General features: G+C 49.8%; 1 protein-coding gene across 2 annotated transcripts in view; it reads right to left on the bottom strand.

Annotated features, from left to right (window-relative positions):
* LOC119452875 (glucose dehydrogenase [FAD, quinone]) overlaps positions 1-21558 on the bottom strand; it is a 207543-nt gene extending 185985 nt beyond the window's left edge. For both annotated transcript variants that reach the window (XM_037714827.2, XM_049667353.1), the window contains exon 1: positions 20955-21558. In XM_037714827.2, the coding sequence (XP_037570755.1) occupies positions 20955-21093 (139 nt within the window). In that variant the 5' untranslated portion in view covers positions 21094-21558. The remainder of the gene's footprint in view (positions 1-20954) is intronic.
* Between the last annotated feature and the right edge of the window lie 1025 nt (positions 21559-22583).

Raw genomic sequence — 22583 nt, 5'->3', positions numbered from 1 at the left:
TCAAACTCATCAGCGCGGCCTAGCTCCGGTGCTATAGAGTTCGGCAACGGTATTACCGTAACTGTGCACGCGTAGAAACGCGTTAAATGAGCCCGCGCAAGGAAAGAACGTAAAAAAGCGGTATTCGCATGGGTACGCGAGCAATAGCACCATGCTTGCAAGAATAAGAGCAACGAAAAAAGTAAATTACTCGCGCAGTCAAGTGAAATACTTAGGTGCGTGCAGTGACCGCTTCGCTCATCATTACGCGCTTTTCGCTCACGGTCAGTAGTGGTTTACAGCTATATGCATATGTATTTATTCGAATATTTTTTAGCCACGACAATATTTTATTATGAACAGAGCAGAGTGAGAAGGCGTAAGGGAAGCAAGAGAAAGAGCAAAGACGGCCCTAACGCCACAATATTGTTGGCTTATTTCGCTTGAAAGATTCCGTACACGAACAATTCTTTCTCTACGCTATCTCTTCAATACAAACTTTGCGCATGATGTACCTTAAGGTTCACCGTGAGCAAAGATTTTTTTTCAAATTCAGACATTTGAATGAAAAGCCATTCGATCCAGCCAATATAGCTAAACAAATATATGTTTTTCTACATTGAAGTGAATAGATAGCTACTACTGGCCTAGCAATTGCTAGGCCAGTAATAGCCTTGTTTTAACAATCCGTGAATCCTCTCTGAAGTTACCAACATGTAACTTCTCATTATACCATAGTTATTGCGTAACGTGTGACTTTTTACGTAAACTAACAAGCATTCATGGCGCGTGACGATGTTTGTGCTTGCATTATATTGAGAGAAAAATCGTCTTGAAAATTGATTCACAACAAATATCGCAATTGATTCTACATATCCCTAAAATAGTTACCTTCAATAACAGCATAAAATGAAAAGTTTATGTTCTGGTGATTTGTTGCCTCTTTCATTACGTAACTACAAGTACGTAGTTATTGACCAGTAAGTATATTTGCTTTGTACGAACCCGCGAGCATGCGCAATAAATATCCCTAAAGCTACTTTCATGATAAAATTCGCTTAGTGTTTGCGCTCTGGCAACACAAGAAGCCGAAAGACGAGTTGCACATACGTAATCCATCATGTTCGTTTTCTGACGCTTGCTCGTAATTATGAAATGAGGCATACGTATACAATGCTGCACTGTTAGCTTTTCATTTATTTTGGTTTGTCTTGTTTTTTTCCCGCATATATTTCTCTCGTACCCTTTACCTATACACGCCGTGCTATAGCTTAGTGGCTTTGGTAGGTTGTACTGCTAAGCTCGAGGACGCGGGTTCGATTCCCGGCCACGGCGGCTTACATTTCGATGGAGGCGAAATGCATAAAACACCCGTGTACAGAGATTTAGGTTCACGTTAAAGAACCCCAGGTGGTCGAAATTAACGGAGCCCTCCACTGCGGCGTCTCTCATAACCAGATTGTGATTTTTGGGTGCAAAACCCCAGAAATTATCATTACTATAATTACCCTTTACCTGTGCTCTCAGTTCTTCATGATATATGGGTAAGTTCGACACGTTGAGATCGAGATTGGCATTCAACACGCTTTTATCGTCACACCCACAGCATCAGAGGGATTTCTGGCCATCGTCATATGACCACACGTTCTATTGTTATCGTTACTCGTGACGTGTGTGCAAGTATGTCAAGTTACTAATGCCATGACCCATCAGTCATCTTAGTCACACATTTGTGCCTTTCCACACGATACTTTGGTATATAGACTAAGTGAACGAGCCGCGAGAGTTACGCGGTTTGTATTTATTTTTTGGTACCGCGGCATCGGCCAACAGACACATTCCGCTTCCCAAGAGCCCAGTTAAGGATTTTGCCTTAATAAAGAAACAACAGAGCGCGGGATGCAGTCTCGTAAAGCAAATTGAATGCAGGAAATAAAAGAAAGGAAACGATAGGGTGTAAAAGCGTTAGCATGAGCTAGCCATATCTGCTACGTTCTCTTGGTTACTATCGCGGTCTCCAGCTTATTTTCTTCTGCAGCCCGTTCACGTTGCTCATTCCACGCATAACTAAATGAAGTAAGCGCGCGGAATGCGTTACTCAAACAGCCGCGTAAGTGCGGACCAAGCGAGCTAGTAGGAAATAGACAAAATACCCGTATTCACAGCCGGCAAACGCGTTCTCTGTGGGGTGAGTCACTGTGGTATTACCTTGTGGTGATATGGTACTTAATATATCCCAAATTATCGCGATGTTGGCAACCAAAATATCAGGCTCGTAGCAGATGCCCGCTGCCTTGGCGCGGCTTCCGCAGCGGAGAAAGCCCACGGGCCCGGAACAGCAGCGCCGCAGCGCGGGAGTTCACACAAAAAGGTCCTGGCTCCTCCCATGCATTCGCGCGGCGCTTTGAACACTCTTTCATATTCTAGGTCACTCTAGTCGGGGCTGGCTCGAGCAGGGAAGGGGCGCGCGGTCTTCTTTGTTCTCTTGGGCTCGACCCACTCTTGCCCTCTACCCACTACCTACAGGTGGCAATAGCCCCCCTTCCACACAAAAGCATCGCCTCGATGCTAAAAAAATAGGCTTAAGAAGAAAGAAGAAGGTCGGCAAGGCGAAAGTATACCAAAACAAAAACATTAACGTCATGCCGGCACAGTCAATGAGCGCTGAAACAAGTTCACGAAGATAAATGAAAAGCAGAAACAAAGAAGGGCATGAGAAAAAAAAATACGAAAAGAAAAAGTTACGAACGTGCAATGTACGGCTTCATGCGCACAACATGAACTATGTCTGAGCTCTGTTGTCTTTGTGTCCTACTCCGTGTCGGCGATGTTGTGTCCGGAACAACTTCGTAGTTTACGTCACTGACGCGGCGGAGCACTTTATACGGACCGAAATACCGGCTCAGCAGCTTTTCACAGAGGCCACGACGGCGAACGGGGGTCCACACCCAAACTTGGTCGGTCGAATCTCAGCGTCGTCACGCTGTCGTCTGCTCAAGTCCGACGAAGTAATGGAACCCAGGAAGCCGTCATCGTCCTCTGTTTCATGACTAGCAGGATCAATGGGTGCGCAGGACAACGTGTCCGCGTCTTCATGCTTACGGCCAGACTTACAAACGATGGTAATGTCAAATTCCTGTAGCCGCAAGCTCCACCGTGCCAGGCGTCCTGAAGGGTCGCGCATGCTTGCCAACCAACAGAGGGCATTGTGGTCCGTCACTACATTGAAGGGACGACCATAGAGATAGGGGCGAAACTTGACGATCGCCCACACGACCGCGAGGCACTCTTTCTCCGTAGTCAAACAATTCGCCTCGGCACGGGACAGGGAGCGACTGGCATACGCTAAAACTCTTTTCACTCCATCTTGAAGCGGGACGAGCACTGCGTCAAGGCCAATGCTACTGGCGTCGGTATGCACCTCAGTATCAGCATCATCGTCAAAATGTGCAAGAACGGGTGCTGACTGCAGGCGCTGTCGTAATTCAGCAAAAGCCACCTGTTGCTCATTATGCCACACAAATGGCGTATCGTCCCCTTGTAAGGCGTGTCAGGGGTTCCGCTATCTTCGAAAAGCCTTTAATAAACCGGCGATAGTAGGCGCACAAACCCAGCAAGCGCCGGACGGCCTTCTTATCGGCAGGAGCTGGAAATGCGGCCACAGCGGCAAGCTTGTCTGAATCGGGTCAGACCCCTTTTGCGCTTACTACATGCTCGAGGAACTTGAGCTCTTCATAACCAAAGTGGCACTTTTCAGGCTTAAGTGTGAGGTCTGCCGATCGGATGGCTTCTAGCACACTCCGTAGGTGGTGAAGATGCCGCTAGAACGTTTTAGAGAAGATGACCACATAATCTAGGTACACAAGACAGGCCTGCCACTTCAGTCCAGTAAGGACAGTGTCCATCATTCGCTGAAAAGTAGCCGGGGCTGAAGATAAGCCAAAAGGAAGCACTCAAAATTCATAGAGACCATCTGGAGTCACAAATGCTGTTTTCTCGCGGTCGCGCTTGTCTGCCTCGATTTGCCAGTACCCGCTTTTTAAATCGAGAGAAGAAAAATAGTGGGCCCGCCGTAGTCTATCTAACGAGTCGTCGATACGCGGCAGCGGGTACACGTCTTTTTTAGTCACGTTGATGAGCTTGCGGTAGTCGACACAGAAGCGTAGCGTTCTGTCTTTCTTTTTGACAAGAACGACCGGAGACGACCACGGGCTGAGAGAAGGTTCGATGACGCCATCGTCAAGCATCTCCCGGACTTGCGTACGTATGGCTTCGCGTTCTTTTGCCGACACGCGGCAAGGCTGCTGGTGTATCGGGCGTGCGTCTTCGTACGTGATGATCCTGTGTTTAGTGATGGAAGTCTGGCGCACCTTGGAAGAATGTGCGAAGCAGGTCCTGAATTCAAGCAAAAGCTTGCGCAGTGCTGTCTGGCTATCGGTGGACAGTTCATAATTGATGTCGAGATGGCCCAGAGACGTGTCTGCTGTCTCCACTACTTCTGACGTAAAACAGTTGTTAACGTTTGCTACTGCGTCTGCAAACGCTAACGAAGTGCCGCGGAACAGGTGTCGGTGCTCGTAGCTAAAGTTGGTAACAAGCAATTGCGAATGGCAAGCACGAAGCTGTATAACACTTCGAGCCACACAAACACCTTGCTTCAGTAGGTGTTCCAAGTTACTTTCGGCCACCGCTTCGTCATCGCGTAAGCCACAGCATGTGACGTCGACGAGGACACTGGCTCATGGAGGAAGCGTTACACTGTCTGCAGAAACACGAAGTACGTCATCGCGCCGTTGGCCGTCTTGCACGTCGATTGCTCGTTCGGCAGAGAAAGTGATACGACGCTCTCGCAGATCGATAATAGCGCCGTACTCCTGCAGGAAGTCAACCCCAAGAATAACGTCGCGGGAGCATTCGCGTAAGACAAGGCAGCTCGCTACGAATGTACATTCTTGAATCTCAACTCTATAGTCGTGCAGGCGCCCAGTGGAGTAACGACGTGGCCGCCAGCCGTCCGAATCTGCGAGTTATGCCAGGGCGTGATTACTTTCTTTAGCTGCGTTGTTATTTTCCCGCTTAGTATCGAGTAGTCTGCGCCGGTGTCCACTAAAGCACTAACGGCGTAACAGTCAATAGTCACTGGTATATCGAGCGAAAGCCGGTCGTCCCGTTCAGCTACAGGTGATGTCGGATCGGTATCTTTCCGTAACTGCGTCCGTCGGAGGTCTTCAGCGCTTCGACCGTCAGCGACCTCGCCCCCAAAGATCGCCTCAGTTAGTTTTCCCGGCGGGGACTGGGCGACCACGCTCGGAAGAATACCGCTGGGGCGGAGTTGAAAATCGTCTCGGATACGGCGATCGCGACTGCCGCCACGCAGGCGGTGGCAAGCGCTGCTGAGAGAGGTAGTCCTGAATGTCCCGGGGTCGCTGGCCGTATCGGGGCGGTGGCGAGTATGCGGAAAAGCCGCGAATCCCAAGGCGCCGATATGGGCACTGGCGGTACAAGTGGTCAGCTTCACCGCAATGGAAGCACAGAGGCCGATGATCGGGCGCGCCAAACATCCGAGTTCCGAGGGGGCGGGCGTCTGTCGTCGACGTAGTGAACTGCTTCCTCCGAACGATGGGCAAATGGAGCGGCATGAACAACGGGCGGCGGTGTGTACCCAGCGTCGTAGTACGATATCGGCTGCGCCGACTGAACTGACACCGTAGGAGGAGCACGAACGAACAGCGGCGGAGAGGAAGCAGGGCGTTTCAGGGCTTCCGCGTAGGTCACACGGTGGTATTCAGGAGGTACTGCCGCAGCGTCATCAGGAGGCAAGGTGTCACGAGGCGCCTGGTGCAGTTCGTCCTTGATAATGCTTGCTATGGAGCTTACCGTAGGGTGCGGTGTTACGGCGGCCTTTTGCAGCTCTTCACGCTCTACAGAGCGGATGAGTTCTCGCATACAGTCATCGTTGCTTCCTATGGCCGTGAAAATGTCCGCAGTAGACATGCTGTTCGCTTGCCACTCATACAGGTTCGAGCGATGCAGAGCATCTGTTCCATGGTCACGGCCTCGGACAAGAACTCCGCGACCGTCTTCGGAGGGCTCCGTACGAGGCCAGCGAAGAGTTGCTCCTTGACCCCGCGCATCAGATGACCTAACTTCTTCTCCACTTCTTCTCCTCCGTCATTTTTGGATCCGCTCGTCTGAAGAGGCGCGTCATGTCTTCGACGTACGTGGTCACAGTTTCGTTTGGCAACTGGACGCGGGCCTGAATCGCTCTTTCTGCTCGTTCGTGGCGATCAGCACTGGTGTAGGTCTCCAAAAGCTGACGACAAAACTCGCACCGCGACGTCAGTTGCTCCTCGCGGTTCTGAAACCACGTACGTACGCGCCCCATCCTCTAGGTAGAAGTAGACGTGTCTGAGTTTTTCCGTGTCGTTCCATTCGTTCACGGAGGCCACGCGCTTGAAGTCGACCATCCAGTCTTCGACGTCTTCAAACACTGTGCCATGAAACGTCTTCAGGATCCGTGGGCTCTCAAGTGCGTACCGGTTCGACATCGTGCTTCCCGTACCGGTTGGAGTGGTTTGAAGGGAATCGCTGGTCACACCGGTTGATGTGGTGGGAACCGCAGCGTCGACGACTTCTGGGGACAGTTCCCTGATCCTGCGGCTGGCCCGATGCACGGGAGTGTCAGGAGGCACTGGATTCGTAGCGCAGAACCTTTGAGGGGTCTGACACATCCGTGAGGACGCGTACCCAGCACATCCACCAGTTTGTCACGAGCTTCTAGAAGTAGTCTTGAAGTCGACGAGAGTGGCGACGTGTGCTTGTTGGTCTGTCATCGTGGAATGGTAATTTGGAAGCGCATAAAAAACAAGGACACGAGAAGAAACGAAGACGAAGACAAGCGCTAACTTTCAACAACGAAGTTTATTTGCGGGACCGGTCGTACTTATACACAACAACCACATGCACGGTGATATCAACACTGAAGATAAGTACATGACGGCATAAAAGCAATCTAAGGCTGTTGTATCAGAAAACACTAAGAACCTGAATGATGAAATGCATATTTTCGGTAGCTTTATGGCATATGCAAATAATCTAACTCTCTCGCCGACAATGAAAGTGACGGTTTGCTGATGCATTGGTCAGCGGCCGAGAGGATTTGCTCGGTTTCTATTATCAATCTTCCATTCTCGCGTTTATCCCTGTATAAAATGGCGGTGTCATCTAGAAGAGGGCGACATGAAGACGTTCTGCAATGCAAAGCAAGAAAGCCGTCACCTGATACACATTGTACTTTATTTCTGTGCTCTCTTAAGCGCTCATTGATGCATCTTCCAGTCTGGCCTATGTAGCATCTGCCGCATGACAGCGGAATACGATAGACCACCCCTACGGTGCATCCGACGAACTTTTTCCTGTGGTTCTTATCACATACCGACTTTTTGGTCCTCATTGGGTTGGTGGATTTGCACAGGGTGCTTAGTTTATTAGGGGCTGAAAAAACAACCCGCACGTTGCCTCGACTCCCTATCTTTTTCAGGCTATGCGAAATCTGGTGAATGTACGGGATCACTGCGGTTTTCACCTGTTCACGTCCGCTAGCTCTCGCATTCTCATGAGGGCAATGTCCCGAACGTTCCTGTTTCAGCAACTTTTCTGCCACCGACACCAAAACCTGGTTTGGATAACCAGCCTCCTTGAGCCGCGCGGACTGCTGCTCGAAACTGGTTTTCATTAAGTGTGGGCATGATTTCTTAAGGGCGTTTTTCAAACACATGTTAGTTATGCCCCTCTTCACCAACTTCGAATGAGCTGAATGAAATTGGAGAAGGGGTTTGTTAGCTCATGGGCTGTAAGCCCAGCAGGTCCTACTATCAGTAAAGATGAACTGAACGTCAAGAAAGCGTAACTTATTGTTGACAGGCATTTCAAAGTTCACGTCAAGAGGTCTCAAGCACTCGCGACAAATCACAGAGAAATCAGCACATTTTTCTTGGGAACTATTAGTAGGACAGTCAAGAAACACTAAAAAATCGTCGACAAATCTAAAAGCTCGCTGAAAACCTGTTAGTACTGTGAGGCGTTCACACATGTGCCTATCTAATTGTGCTAAATATAGGTTGCTAAGGACGGGAGCCAGACATGATCCTATGCAAATGCCTTTCTTTTGCAGGTGTGGTCTATTGTTCCACTGTATGAAGGTTGATGACAAGTAAAAATGCAATAATTCTAAAAACCCTTCTACTGAAATACCTGCTTCCTGTGAAAATCTTATGGCGCCATGTTTGTCAATACAATCCTCGACACATTGAAGAAGGTCATTCTGTGGAATAGAATAATACAATTCTTTGACGTCGACTGAAAAGGCCTTTAAGCCCTTTTCGGCGTTACACCTAACAAATTCAAGGACTTCGTCAGAACTTCTTACAAGAAAAGGGTCATCAATCTCTAGGATGTTCAGCTTAGAAAGCAGGTACAAGGCCACCTGCTTCTGCCAGGTGCCCCTTTCGGAAATTATTACTCGAAACGGAACACCCTCCTTGTGCGTCTTAGCATTAAAAAATACATCTAAAACCTTCTTATCTGCCTTCAGTATACTTTTCTTTAGTTTATCCAGATTCAACTTCCTGCAAATTTCACTTGCTCTCGCTGCTACTTTCGTATAAGATACATCCTTGCGCTCATTGAACACTGCCGAAATGGCTTGACCGGCTTTTTCCGAGAAACATTTGTAGGAAAACACCGCAAAACCGCCCTCTTTGTCGGCCGGAGTGACACACAATGAATTACGCTTCAGGTAAGACTCTACGCGTTTCACAGGTAACTTAGAAAGTTGGGGCTTACATCGTAACAGGGCGTCCAAACCTTCCGAGTTCATCCTCATACCGTCTTCTTCCGGGGCTCTTTTGGACACTTCACGTACGACGGACAGAAGCTGCGGTTTTGTCCAGCTGGTAGCTTGGGCAAATTTTGGACCAAGCCCAAGAACTTTGCCCACACTGTTGGGAAGGCTGAAACCTTCAGGAACATGGACAACGCTTGTTGCTTTCTGACGATCCTTGTTCACGTGAGCCCGTAGAAGCCTTAGTTGAGGTTGCCAAAGGAACTCGGTGACCTGATCTGCTAGGTGCAGATGCCTCCGCAGAAGATTCCTTGCGATGCACGGTTCATACTGGTCAAACAACTGCACGCTGAGGAAATCTCGGTGGAGACGCGCCTGTCGAAGTCGTTCAGCACGTAAAATCTTCAAAATTCTTTTTCCATGGCCGACGGATGGTGTGAAACCACCAAACAACGAGATAATATCTTGTGGAGAAGTTGGTGAAGAGGGGCATAACTAACATGTGTTTGAAAAACGCCCTTAAGAAATCATGCCCACACTTAATGAAAACCAGTTTCGAGCAGCAGTCCGCGCGGCTCAAGGAGGCTGGTTATCCAAACCAGGTTTTGGTGTCGGTGGCAGAAAAGTTGCTGAAACAGGAACGTTCGGGACATTGCCCTCATGAGAATGCGAGAGCTAGCGGACGTGAACAGGTGAAAACCGCAGTGATCCCGTACATTCACCAGATTTCGCATAGCCTGAAAAAGATAGGGAGTCGAGGCAACGTGCGGGTTGTTTTTTCAGCCCCTAATAAACTAAGCACCCTGTGCAAATCCACCAACCCAATGAGGACCAAAAAGTCGGTATGTGATAAGAACCACAGGAAAAAGTTCGTCGGATGCACCGTAGCGGTGGTCTATCGTATTCCGCTGTCATGCGGCAGATGCTACATAGGCCAGACTGGAAGATGCATCAATGAGCGCTTAAGAGAGCACAGAAATAAAGTACAATGTGTATCAGGTGACGGCTTTCTTGCTTTGCATTGCAGAACGTGTTCATGTCGCCCTCTTCTAGATGACACCGCCATTTTATACAGGGATAAACGCGAGAATGGAAGATTGATAATAGAAACCGAGCAAATCCTCTCGGCCGCTGACCAATGCATCAGCAAACCGTCACTTTCATTGTCGGCGAGAGAGTTAGATTATTTGCATATGCCATAAAGCTACCGAAAATATGCATTTCATCATTCAGGTTCTTAGTGTTTTCTGATACAACAGCCTTAGATTGCTTTTATGCCGTCATGTACTTATCTTCAGTGTTGATATCACCGTGCATGTGGTTGTTGTGTATAAGTACGACCGGTCCCGCAAATAAACTTCGTTGTTGAAAGTTAGCGCTTGTCTTCGTCTTCGTTTCTTCTCGTGTCCTTGTTTTTTATGCGCTTCCAAATTACCATTCCACTAGTCTTGAAGGTTTAATAAACCGTAGAGCAGCTGGCTCTTGGAAAACGCAACCGTCGGGGCTGGCTCGAGCAGGGAAGGGGCGCGGGGTCTTCTTTGTTCTCTTGGGCTCGACCCACTCTTGTCCTCGACCCATTACCTACAGGTGGCAATATCATCGCCGACGTTCCTTAATAAATGCCTCTAGAGCAGTCCCATGCTCTGCTTCTCCACCTTCCCTGCCACCGAGACCGATTGCGGGAGATACGAACCAGAACACAGAAGAAGGCACGGCTGTGGGTGACGCAGCTTGGGCCTACGTTGTCAAGGTGGCAGCCATCTGCAAGTTCGCAGTGCACATCGGCAGCCTTTGAATTCTGATCCTCCCGCCGATAACCTGCCTGAACAGGATAAACAAGTGATTGCAATGTTTTGATCGCTGGTGGCCGCCATTCGCATACTCCTCGGCAAGCAGGAAGCTGCGTCAGCTCAGACCGGATGCTCTAAATCCAGTACTTGCATATCTTCAATAGACACCATGGCTTGCCCAGCACTGTCATTTCTCACTAGGTTCAGACATGATTAGAGTTTGCAGTGAAGCAACAGAGTTCTGGGGTCCCGCATTTCATGCTTCCCTCAATATATCTTAACAGATAGAATTCCCATAATCCTTATTTGCTATCCGAACACACAAACTGCTATGAAACTGTCAGGGTATGAACCATTTGTTCTTCGACATGCGAGGACTGCAGCAAGGTTGCCGTTTACATTCGCACAAATTTTATGCATGCCCTCCACGCATTACAACCACTTGACGACAATCAGTATGTCTGTATACGTGTAATGAATGAGAAAGTGTCATTCACCTTAATTGGCGTCTTCATACCCCCGTTAGGATCTTTGTTTCATCAAGGATAGAAGTTCTACGTACCTACGAAGCCTTACGTACAGGAGATGCCTATAGATTTGATTCTGGCATCGCGATGCTTCAATTCGCAAGTTCAGTGATTTGGTTTTCAGACACTGTAACACATGAGAATGAGCATATTCCCATTTATGTACGGATCAGGGGACTTAACAGTTTCTCCTCCTCGATTGTATTACGAAGAATTGAACGGTCCAAATTTTAGCTACACATGAAGAAAGCATGCCGAGAAGACCTCCACAGGTTGAAGGGTGCCATCACAGAGGTAGTGAGAGAAGCTTCATTCCACCTAACGTTGACAGCGAACCGTTCAGATTTCGACATAGAACTGAAGAGGCTATCTGCGCTTCAACGACGAGCGGAAAGGAGACACAGGCGCACCAAGGAAGTTTGTGACCAGAGAACGGCACGGCGCACATAGAAGAAAATTCAGCGCCGTTTGGATAAATTGCAGGAATAGCATTGGAAGTCTTTATCACTGGATCTTCTTAAACCACTGTCGCGCATCTGGAGGACTGTTCGTGGCCTGCGCTCGTCCCTACAACACCACCTTTTTCATACCCTTAGCCATACTTCACTGCCAGGCACAACTTGAAGTGACGAATAATTTTTGTGCGTGAATCACCGGCGTGTCTGTCATCCCCAACGTCGAAGATGTGAACGTTTGCCTTGTGTATCGCGTCCCGGAGGTGGACATTCTGCTTACTTTGGAAGAACTTGACGCATCTTTGCTAATTTATGACGTTCATCTTCACCTGGGCCCGAAGACATCAACTATGCGGCTGTAGCCCGAGTTGATAGGCTAGATGGTTCGACACACAGACGTCACGGGCGCTATAGTGACGTCTGTTTTACATTTATTGTGTCCTCGTTATCGTTGCGCTCCTGCCTTAATCATCATCATCATCATCATCATCATTATCATCATCATCATCATCATCATGGTTATCACCAGCCCATTTTATGTCCACTGCAGGACGAAGGCCTCTCCCTGCGATCTCTAAATACCCCTGTCTTGCGCTAGCATACTCCAACTTGCGCCCGCAAATTTCCTAACTTCATCATCCCATCTGGTTTTCTGCCGACCTCGACTGCGCTTCCCTTCTCTTGGTATCCATTCTGTAACCCTAATGGTCCACCGGTTATCCATCCTACGCATTGCATGGCCTGCCCAGCTCCATTTCTTCCGCTTAATGTCAACTAGAATATCGGCTATCCCCGTTTGTTCTCTGATCCACACCGCTCTCTTCCTGTCTCTTAACGTTAGTCCTAAGATTATTCGTTCCATCGCTCTTTGTGCAGTCCTTAACTTGTTCTCGAGCTTCTTTGTTAACCTCCAAGTTTCTGCCCCATATGTTAGCACCAGTAGAATGCAATGATTGTACACTTTTCTTTTCAACGACAGTGGTAAGCTTCCTGTTAGGATTTGGCATGCCTGCCGTATGCACTCCAACCCAATTTTATTCTTCTGTAAATTTCTTTCTCGTGATCAGGGTCCCCTGTGAGTAATTGACCTAGATAAACGTACTCCTTTACAGACTCTAGAGGCTGACTGGCGATCCTGAATTATTGTTCCCTTGCCAGGCTATTGAACATTATCTTTGTCTTCTGCATATTAATCTTCAACCCCACTCTTACACTTACTCGGTTAAGGTCCTCAATCATTTGCTGTAATTCGTCTCCATTGTTGCTGAATAGGACTGTCGAGAACCGAGGGGTCGCAGCGGAGCGCCAGAACAAGAGGACCAGCTCAGCAGGCTTTCAGAACGGACTAGCGCGTGCCGTGCTTGCGCCGCTGGCACGCGCCGCCCAACTTTATTTTTCTCGTCAGTCGCAGCCGGCCCCAAGGCGCCGGCCGAGAACGCTGACCTTAGCGTTCGCGCTTAGCAGCGTCGGAGGGCGCTACAGGGCCCCCCGCCTAGACGGAACGGCGAAATGTACTCGTCGACGAGGCAGAGATGGGGCTGTCTTGGTGTCGAGCATATCGACGGGTGCGCCAGCGACATCCGCGGGAAGCTCCTTGGGAGGCGTTTCGACGTAGGCTGGTTTGAGGCGGTCCAGCGAAACGACTTCCTCGCGGCCATTCAATAGGATGGTGGCGGACTTCTGCGTCTTGTGGAGGACACGGTATGGTCCGTCGTAGGAGGGTGTAAGAGGCGCCTTGATAGCGTCTCGTCGGAGGAAGACGTGGGACGAGGACTCAAGGTCTGGGTGCACAAAGATGCTGTGGTCCGATGACCGAGGTGGTACGGGGCGCAGGTGCTGAATGCAGTCCTGTAGGCGTTGGAGGTACTGTAGCGGCTGGGGCGAGGGGGCCGAAGAAACGAACAAGTCTCCAGGAAGCCGCAGGGGTGCACCGTAGACGAGTTCGGCCGCTGAACAGCCAAGGTCGCGACGAAGGACGGCACGTAGGCCGAGAAGCACCATAGGAAGGTGGTCGACCCAGTGTTCTCGATCCAGGCGCGCAGTGAGTGCAGCCTTGAGCTGGCGATGGAGCCGCTCAACCATGCCGTTGGCACAGGGATGATATGCAGTGGTACGGCAGTGCTTAGTGCCAAGCAGGCGGTTGAGTGAAGTGAAAAGTGTGCAGTCAAATTGCCGGCCGCGATCAGTTGTCACGATGCCGGGGCAGCCGAAGCGGGAAACCCATGCTGAAACGAAGGCTTTGGCGACCGTTTCCGCAGTGATGTCCGGAATGGGCACGGCTTCGGGCCAACGGGTGAAGCGGTCGATCATTGTTAGAATGTAGCGACAGTCGTGAGAGTGAGGAAGTGGTCCCACCAAATCAAGATGGACGTGGTCAAAACGGCAGCCAGGGGGCAAGAACGACTGCGTGGGAGTCTTCGTGTGGCGGGTCACTTTGGCGGTCTGGCATGCGAGGCACGAGCGGGCCCACTGGCGAACATCGGTGTTGATGCTTGGCCAGACATACCGCTGTGTAACGAGGCGCTGCGTGGCTCGGACGCTGGGATGGCAGATGTCATGAAGTGATTGGAACACCGCACGACGGAAGGCAGTCGGAATGAAGGGGCGAGGTGTAGCCGCTGACATGTCGCACCAGAGGGAGCCAGGCACAAACGGGTGAGGAACGAGTTGTAGACGGAGGGAACGGGGATGGTCACGCAGCGCTTGCAGCTCGGGGTCTTCCATCTGCGCACGAGCTAGACCCTCCCAATCCACAGTCGATGTAGAAGTGCCGAGGGAGGTGATGCGTGAAAGTGCGTCAGCTGCCTCGTTGTCGGTGCCTTTGATGTGCGGGATATCCGTGGTGAACTCCGATATATAGGCCAGTTGACGAACTTCACGTGCGACGTACTTGGAAGAGTTTGTACGGAAGACATACACCAGAGGCTTATGATCGGTTAGAATATAAAATGGCTGGCCCTCCAAGAAGTGCCGAAAGTGCTGGATGGTGGAGTAGATGGCGAGCAGCTCGCGGCCAAAAACGCTGTAGCGAGTCTCGGCAGGTTGCAGCTTCCGAGAGAAGAAACCCAGTGGGCGCCACTCGGAGTTGATTTTCTGCTGGAGAACAGCGCCGATGGCCACACTGGAAGCATCCACCATGATGCGGGTTGGCACGTTAGTTTTCGGGTGTACGAGAAGTACCGCATCGGCAACGGCTTGTTTAGCAGCCCTCAAAGCAGCGTCAGCTTCGGGAGACCAGGAAATCGCAGATGAGGAGCCCTTGGTCGTGCGAAGAAGGTTAGTCAGTGGCTGTAGAAGCTCAGCGCAGTGCGGAATGAAACGTCGGGAGAAATTCACTAGGCCGAGGAACTCACGCAGCTGGCGTAGGGTAGTGGGTGCTGGGAAGTCTTTCACGGCCTGGACGTGAGAGGGCAACGGACGAATTCCCAGCTCCGAGATGTGGTGGCCCAGAAACTCGAGCTCGGAAGATCCAAATACGCATTTCTGGGGGTTGACAACCAGGCCAAATTGTTGAAGGCGTTGAAAGAGTTCCCGGAGGTGACGCTCATGATCTTGTGGATTGGGACTCGCGACGAGGATGTCGTCGATGTAGGCAAATACAGCCGGGAGGCCGCGCGTTACCTCGGCAATGAATCGTTGGAACGTTTGAGCTGCGTTGCGTAACCCAAAGGGCATGCGCACATACTCAAACAGGCCGAAGGGTGTAGTAATGGCTGTCTTCGGGATATCGGCCGGCTCAACGGGGATTTGGTGATAGGCCTTGACAAGGTCCACCTTACTAAAGATTTTGCATCCCTCCAAATGGCCTGTAAAATCTTGGATGTGTGGAAGGGGGTAGCTATCGTGGACCGTGTGAGCGTTGAGCGCCCGGTAGTCACCGCACGGACGCCAGTCACCCGGTTCTTTCTTGGGCACCAGATGAAGCGGGGAGGCCCAACTGCTGGACGACGGGCGAATAATACCTAGCTGGAGCATGTGCTCGAATTCCCGTTTAGCAATGTCCAGACGCTCACCGAAGAGGCGGCGCGGACGGGCTGCGACAGGTGGACCACGTGTGACAATGTGGTGGGTGACGCTGTGCTTGGGAGGCTGATTTAAATTGCAGGGCCTTGTCACCTCAGGGAAGTCTTCGAGGATACGAGCATACGGGCATGTTGGGATCAGCGTGCGGATGCCGGTGGGAGCGACAGCCGACAGAACGCCAGGGATCGAGAGGCGCGTCTTGCTGTCAATCAGGCGATGGCGGCGCATGCAGACGTCAAGGTCGAAATGAGTCAGGAAGTCGGAACCGAGGATAGGCTGATGGACGTCGGCTACGATGAAGACCCACCGGAATGTGCGCCGCAGGCCTAGGTCGAGAGTGAGGGACCGCAGACCATACGTGGCGATGGAAGTAGAGTTGGCCGCGCGGAGTGTAGGTCCAGGTGACTTATGAGCGCGGTCACGCTTGGAGGACGGCAGTACACTGACCTCGGCACCCGTGTCTACAAGGAACCGCAGGCCGGAAATGCGATCCATGACTATGAAAAGGCGGCCGGGTTGTAAGGCGAGGTCACATGCCGCCGTCAGTGATCTCGCGGTGCGTTTCCCGACCATTCGCATGGGGTCTTGCACCGACGGGCGCGGTGCTGGAACGTGCGATGGTACCAGCAGATAGGCGAGCGTCTAGGACTGCGCGCGCGGCGACTGGTCGGGGAAGAGGGACGGCGGCTGGGACATGAGGTAGAGCCGCGCTGGTCATGGGAGGACGTCCGAAGGGCGTCGATGGAAACGGCGAGCTGGTCGATCCGAGACTCTAAGCGGGCTATGAGTGAGGACTGTGGCGTTGAAGAGAGGGCGGCGACTGAAGGAGAAGTCGCGTCGTGGACTCGATCAGCGAGCTGGGCGAGGCGGTCGAGGGTCAAGTCCTCTGTAGCAGCCAAGACAAGGCGGGTGGACTGTGGTAAGCGCTGCAAGAAGAGCTCCCTCAACAGCGCACCGTTCGGGTCGACCTTGCTTGTGCCCAGGAGCTGTCGCATGCTGTTGAGCAGCTGGGAAGGGCGGCGATCTCCAAGGTCCTCGGATGTGAGCAGGTGCTGGAGGCGCGCGCTCTCGGACGCCGTGGTGCGTTCTAAAATACTCTGCTTCAGTTGCTGGTACGGGGCATCACTCAAAGGTGCAGCGATAACGTCTGCCACTTCTTGAGCTACCTCAGGAGACAGGTTGCAAAGTAAGTGGCGAAACCGCAAAATCTCCGAGGTGATGTGTTGCAGATCGAAGATGGCTTCGACCTGGGCGAACCAAACCTGCGGGTTCTTGCGGCAGAACGCGGGCAGGTGGAGCTGTAGAGCTGCGACGTCCCGTGGGCGCGAGGTATCGTCAGGCGGGAGGTTGCCTGAGGGCGGGAGGTTGCTGGGGTCGGTCATCTCTTAGGCCGGAGTCACCACTGTCGAGAACCGAGGGGTCGCAGCGGAGCGCCAGAACAAGAGGACCAGCTCAGCAGGCTTTCAGAACGGACTAGCGCGTGCCGTGCTTGCGCCGCTGGCACGCGCCGCCCAACTTTATTTTTCTCGTCAGTCGCAGCCGGCCCCAAGGCGCCGGCCGAGAACGCTGACCTTAGCGTTCGCGCTTAGCAGCGTCGGAGGGCGCTACAGGACAATGTCATCAGCAAATCGGAGGTTGCTGAGATATTCACCGTTGATCCTCACTCCTAAGCTTTCCCAGTCTAAGAGCTTGAATATTTCTTCTAGGCATGCAGTGAATAGCATAGGAGAGATTGTGTCTCCTTGCCTGACCCCTTTCTTGATAGGTAACTTTCTACTTTTCTTGTAAAGAACCAAGGTAGCTGTGGAATCCTTGTAGATGTTTGCTAAGATATTCACGTATGCCTCTTGTACTCCTTGATTATGCAATGCCTCTATGACTGCTGGTATCTCTACTGAATCAAATGCATTTTCATAATCTATGAAAGCCATATAGAGAGGTTGATTGTATTCCGCAGATTTCTCGATTACCTGATTGATGACATGGATATGATCCATCGTAGAATATCCCTTCCTGAAGCCAGCCTGTTCTCTTGGTTGGCTGAAGTCAAGTGTTGCCCTGATTCTATTAGAAATTTTCTTGAATATTTTATACAGTACTGAAAGCAAGCTAATGGGTCTATAATTCTTCAATTCTTTAACGTCTCTCTTCTTATGGATTAGTATAATGTTGGCGTTCTTCCAGCTCTCTAGTACACTTGAAGTTGTGAGGCATTGCGTATAAAGGGTCGCAAGCTTTTCAATTATGATATCTCCTCCATCCTTGATTACATCGACTGTTATTCCATCTTCTCCAGCAGCTTTTCCCCTGGACATGTCTTTCACGGCCCTTCTAACTTCATCGCTAGTTATAGAAGGAGCCTCTGTATCCGGTTCATCCCTATTTCGAATGAAAGTAGTTTGGCTGTTTTGGGTACTGTACAGGTCAGTATAGAATTCTTCCGCTGCTTTTACTATGTCATCGAAATTGCTGATGATATTACCATGCTTATCTTTCAGTGCATACATCTTGCCTTGTCCTATGCCAAGCTTTCTTCTTACTGATTTAATGCTGCGTCCATATTTTACGGCTTCCTCAATCTTCCCCACGTTACAATTTCGAATATCCCTTACTTTCTTCTTGTTGATCAGTTTTGACAGTTCAGCGAATTCTATCTGATCTCTTGAGTTGGACATTTTCATGTTTTGTCGTTTCTTTATTAGGTCCTTTGTTTCTTGGGAGAGCTTACCATACTGGTTGCCTTGGTGCCTTACCTCCCACTTCAATTGCTGCTTCTGAGATCAACCTAGTTACGGTTTCATTCATTACCTCTGTGTTGTCTTTATCTTCCTGTTCTAAAGCTGCATATTTATTTGTTTGCGAGCACCAGCCCGAATTGGTCTGCTTTTACCCTTACTGCCTCTAGGTTGGCCTGTTTCCTCTTGACTAATTTTACTCTTTCTCTCTTCAAATTGAGAGAAATCCTGGACCTCACTAACCTATGGTCACTGCACTTTACCTTACCTAACACTTCTACATCCTGCACTATGCTTGGATCAGCAGAGAGTATGAAATCTATTTCATTCCTTGTTTCTCCATTAGGGCGTTTCCAGGTCCACTTCCTGTTGCTGCGCTTCCTGAAGAAGGTATTCATTATTCGGAGCCTATTTCTTTCCGCGAATTCTACTAACATATCTCCTCTTGCATTCCTAGAATCGATGCCGTAGTTGCCAATTGCTTGCTCACCAACCTGCTTTTCCCCACTTTAGCATTGAAGTCGCCCATGACTACAGTATACTGAGATTGCACCTTTCTCATTGCTAATTCAACATCTTCATAAAATTGTTCTATTTCTTCATCATCGTGACTAGAGGTTGGGGCGTAGGCTTGTACTACCTTCATTTTGTACCTCCTATTCAGCTTTATTACGACGACTGCTACTCTCTCATTAATGCTGTAGAATTCATCAATGTTGCCCGCTATGTTGTTATGGACTAGAAATCCTATCCCGGATTCTCTCTTATCTGGAAAACCTCTGTAGCAGAGGACGTGGCCGTTAGTCAGCACTGTGTAAGCCTCACCAGTTCTTCTAACCTCACTAAGGCCAATAATATCCCAGGCAATGCCTGACAATTCTTCAAATAGTCCTGCTAAGCTAGCCTCACTCGATAGGGTGCGCGTGTTGAGCGTTGCCAGGTTCAGTTTCCATTGGCGGCCTGTCCGGACCCAGAGATTCTTAGCACCCTCTGCCGCGTAGCAGGTCTGAGCGCCGCCTTGGTCAGGTGCTCCGCAGCCACTGGGGACTGAGGGCCATGGGTTAATTGTCGGAGTCATGAGGGAGGTAGTGGCCGAATACTGCTGCAGCTGTACAGAACGCTGTTTGTGGGCTTCTTACAATACAGCTGACCAGTTTTGGCAAATACATGCAAAAAGAATATTCGCACCTTCGAATTTTAGCGCGCCTAAACTCACGCAGGAAACATTAGTGTTAGAGACCACCCGATGTTGAAGTACATCACTGTTGACAACCTCGCAACACATTGGACATATCTGTCGAGTCCCTAACCACTCATAATTAAAACAAACTTTTAGGCGCAAAATAAACAAGGGCGAAGACTACAAACAACAGGACGGGCGCCAACTTCCAACTTGGAAGAGTTGGAAGTTGACGCCCGTCCTGTTGTTTGTGTTGTTCGTCCTCGTTTAATTTGCGCCACAAAATTTGCTTTTATTATGAATCAATACCAACTAGCTCAAACCAAGATTTTACCCTAACCACTATATTGCTACTTTGCCGGCGCAGAGACCTCAAGCCACATTTTCAAAACTTGTTGCGACTCATCAAGGCTGCCTTCCATCGGGCTTACACCAACAGCCAGACCACTCTCGTCCTTGTCGTGCCTACGAATGCCTCTCGATTCCTGGAATTACGAAGAAGACCCTCATAAAAGATGATATTACTGAACGAGGTGTATGGAGAAAGAGCGCACATCTACTATCCTTGTGACTGCATCTTCTATTTATTATTTATTTTTTTGTCATAAGCATACCAACTCGCTTAGCGAGAAACTCTGCTACAGAAATGATACGAACATTACCCATCACGTCAAAATCAGCGAGACAAATTCAACAGCGTAGCACCACAAAGCTGGGCGCAATAGCTTGATAATTAATCAAATTATCGGGTTTTACGAGCCAAAACTACGATATTATTATGAGGCACGCCGTAACAGGGGATTCCGAATTAATTTTGATCACCTGGGGTTTTTTAAAATGCACCCATCTACACGATTGTTTTATTGCCTTTCGGCCCCATCGAAATGCCGGGATCGAACGCGTGACCTCAAGCGTAGCAGCGCCGCATCATAGCCGCTAAACTACCACGGCGAGTACGGTCGCTCACACAAAGAACCTGAACACACAATCCTTTAAAGTACAAACAACGTGAATTAAACGATGCGATGGCTATGTGGAATCGTGCACCGCTCCATAGTCACACTCATCAGTAAATTGATAAGCCCGTGAACAACTGCTGAGTCATCTCTTACTCCCGCCGCGCTGGCTCGCAAACTGCAGCATTCCGCTGCTGAGCAAGAGGTCGCGGGTTCGATTCCCAGTCAGAGGAATGAAAAAACGTTTATGTGCCGTGCTTTGGGTGCACGACTCAGGTTGTCTAAATTAGTCCTGAGCACTCTACTACTACATTGCTCATAGCACACCGTGCAGATTCGAGAACTTAGACCCTACAAATTGATTTGATTTCTTCGATTCCTCTCTTCAGTGAGAACTTATATCGAACCACAAAAGAAGCAGCACACTCCCCGGCATAAAGCGCTCGAAATGGGGAAATGACACCTACCAATCACGTAGTCGTAGCTGTCCAGCAGTTGAGCCCGTTTTCTTCCGAACGTCGGCCAGCAGTGGCAGGGTATCATCAGAGCGGCTGCCGCCAACGCCACCGCCAGAACACGTAACTGTCTACAAACACGGAGTGTCATTTTGAAAAATATGCCTCCGCGGTGTGCTACAAGCGAAGCGATTAGCAGAAAGATTGCCCGACTCGTCAAAGCTAAAGAACGCGACGTAAAATGCGTTAATATGTCACTTTACGTCGTACCTTGTTACAAGTCAGATTAAAAAGAAAGAAGAAACGCGAAGCTACACGTCGCAGTGACAGAACGCCGCGCTATATCGGGCAACACGCTGAAGCGAGGTCGACGATGTTCACACCGCGAGGAGTCCAATGTCGCCTTTGCATAAGAACGGAGCGCGTGCATGCTCTGCCCTCTTTGTGATCGGGTCACGGCCATTAAGCTCTTCTCGAACGGATGCGCTGACGAACGTATATGTTCCCTTTCTTGCTTGTGCCTGCGCAACGCTCGACACGCGTCCCTCAGCTTAAACGGCGAGGCGGTGCAGAGGGGCGCGAACTTGTGACGCGCGTTGCGATTGCGGCTGTCGAGAGGGCGAAATGGATTTCCGTTGTACGCAGCAGTCACGCATGTGCGTGTTCTGCCGTATGCGGCTGTGCTCAACGCGCCCCCTCTTGCATTAGGACACCGATAGCGTACACAGCCGCAACAGCTGCGCGCGCGTTCCTCGCGTCCTGAATCTCTGATCCACTGCGCCTGATTCTCTCTGCCATGGATGGGCAATCGCGATTTGCCTCCTCTATGTCCGATTCGCGAATGAAACAATTCCGGTTCATCATTAGCAGCAGCGGCCTATTTTGCGTCCACTGCAGGACGAAGGTCTCTCTCAGCCGTTTACGTTTACGGGGGCCCGTCTTACGTCAGCCTCCATCCTATATGCCTGCAATCTTAAAGTTAGACGCCTACCGTTTTATGTTCCATCACTCATTGGGTGGTCCTTAGCTTCTTCTCACGCTTCTTCGTTAAACTATATTCCATTCACTGTTGATTTCACTTAAATTTTATTATACTTTCAAATTCAAGCAAAGCTATTTCTTTCGAGCACTTACAATAGGAATTTTAGTTGTCTGTAATTAAATCAGATACGTTAAAACGTTGCCCGCATATATGACTCGCCCTCTTGAAACATTGTCCTCATGTAACACTTTCGAGCACGTGTTAAGCAATTTTCTTTTCCAAAAGCAGCAATTCATCCACACACATTTGACTTCGCTAGCACATTGGTCATAATTTTACCACATTTTCACTAACTTTTATCTTGCATTGTGGCATTTATGGCTCCCCTAGGGCAGCGACTTAAATTCTGCGCCGTTAGTCTATACAACGCACTTAGCACGCTCCGAAGTCCTTGAATATGTTTTTTATTGCAGTTGACCCACATACTGTGCAGTATGCCTATTTATCACCTATAATCTTCCCCGTATTTTCAGAAAATGTAAGCAAGGTTTCTCATTTAGTTCACCACGGATACCTGGAAAGCTTATACTACTAATTTCATATAACGCATAAAAATAGAGAGAAAACGAGGGTTCAGTAATTGTTTACAACGCTCCTAA

The sequence above is a fragment of the Dermacentor silvarum genome, chromosome 5 (assembly GCF_013339745.2).
Source record: "Dermacentor silvarum isolate Dsil-2018 chromosome 5, BIME_Dsil_1.4, whole genome shotgun sequence".
In the NCBI taxonomy this organism is placed as follows: Eukaryota; Metazoa; Arthropoda; class Arachnida; order Ixodida; family Ixodidae; genus Dermacentor; species Dermacentor silvarum.
This window is presented reverse-complemented; position numbering and strand designations above follow the sequence as displayed.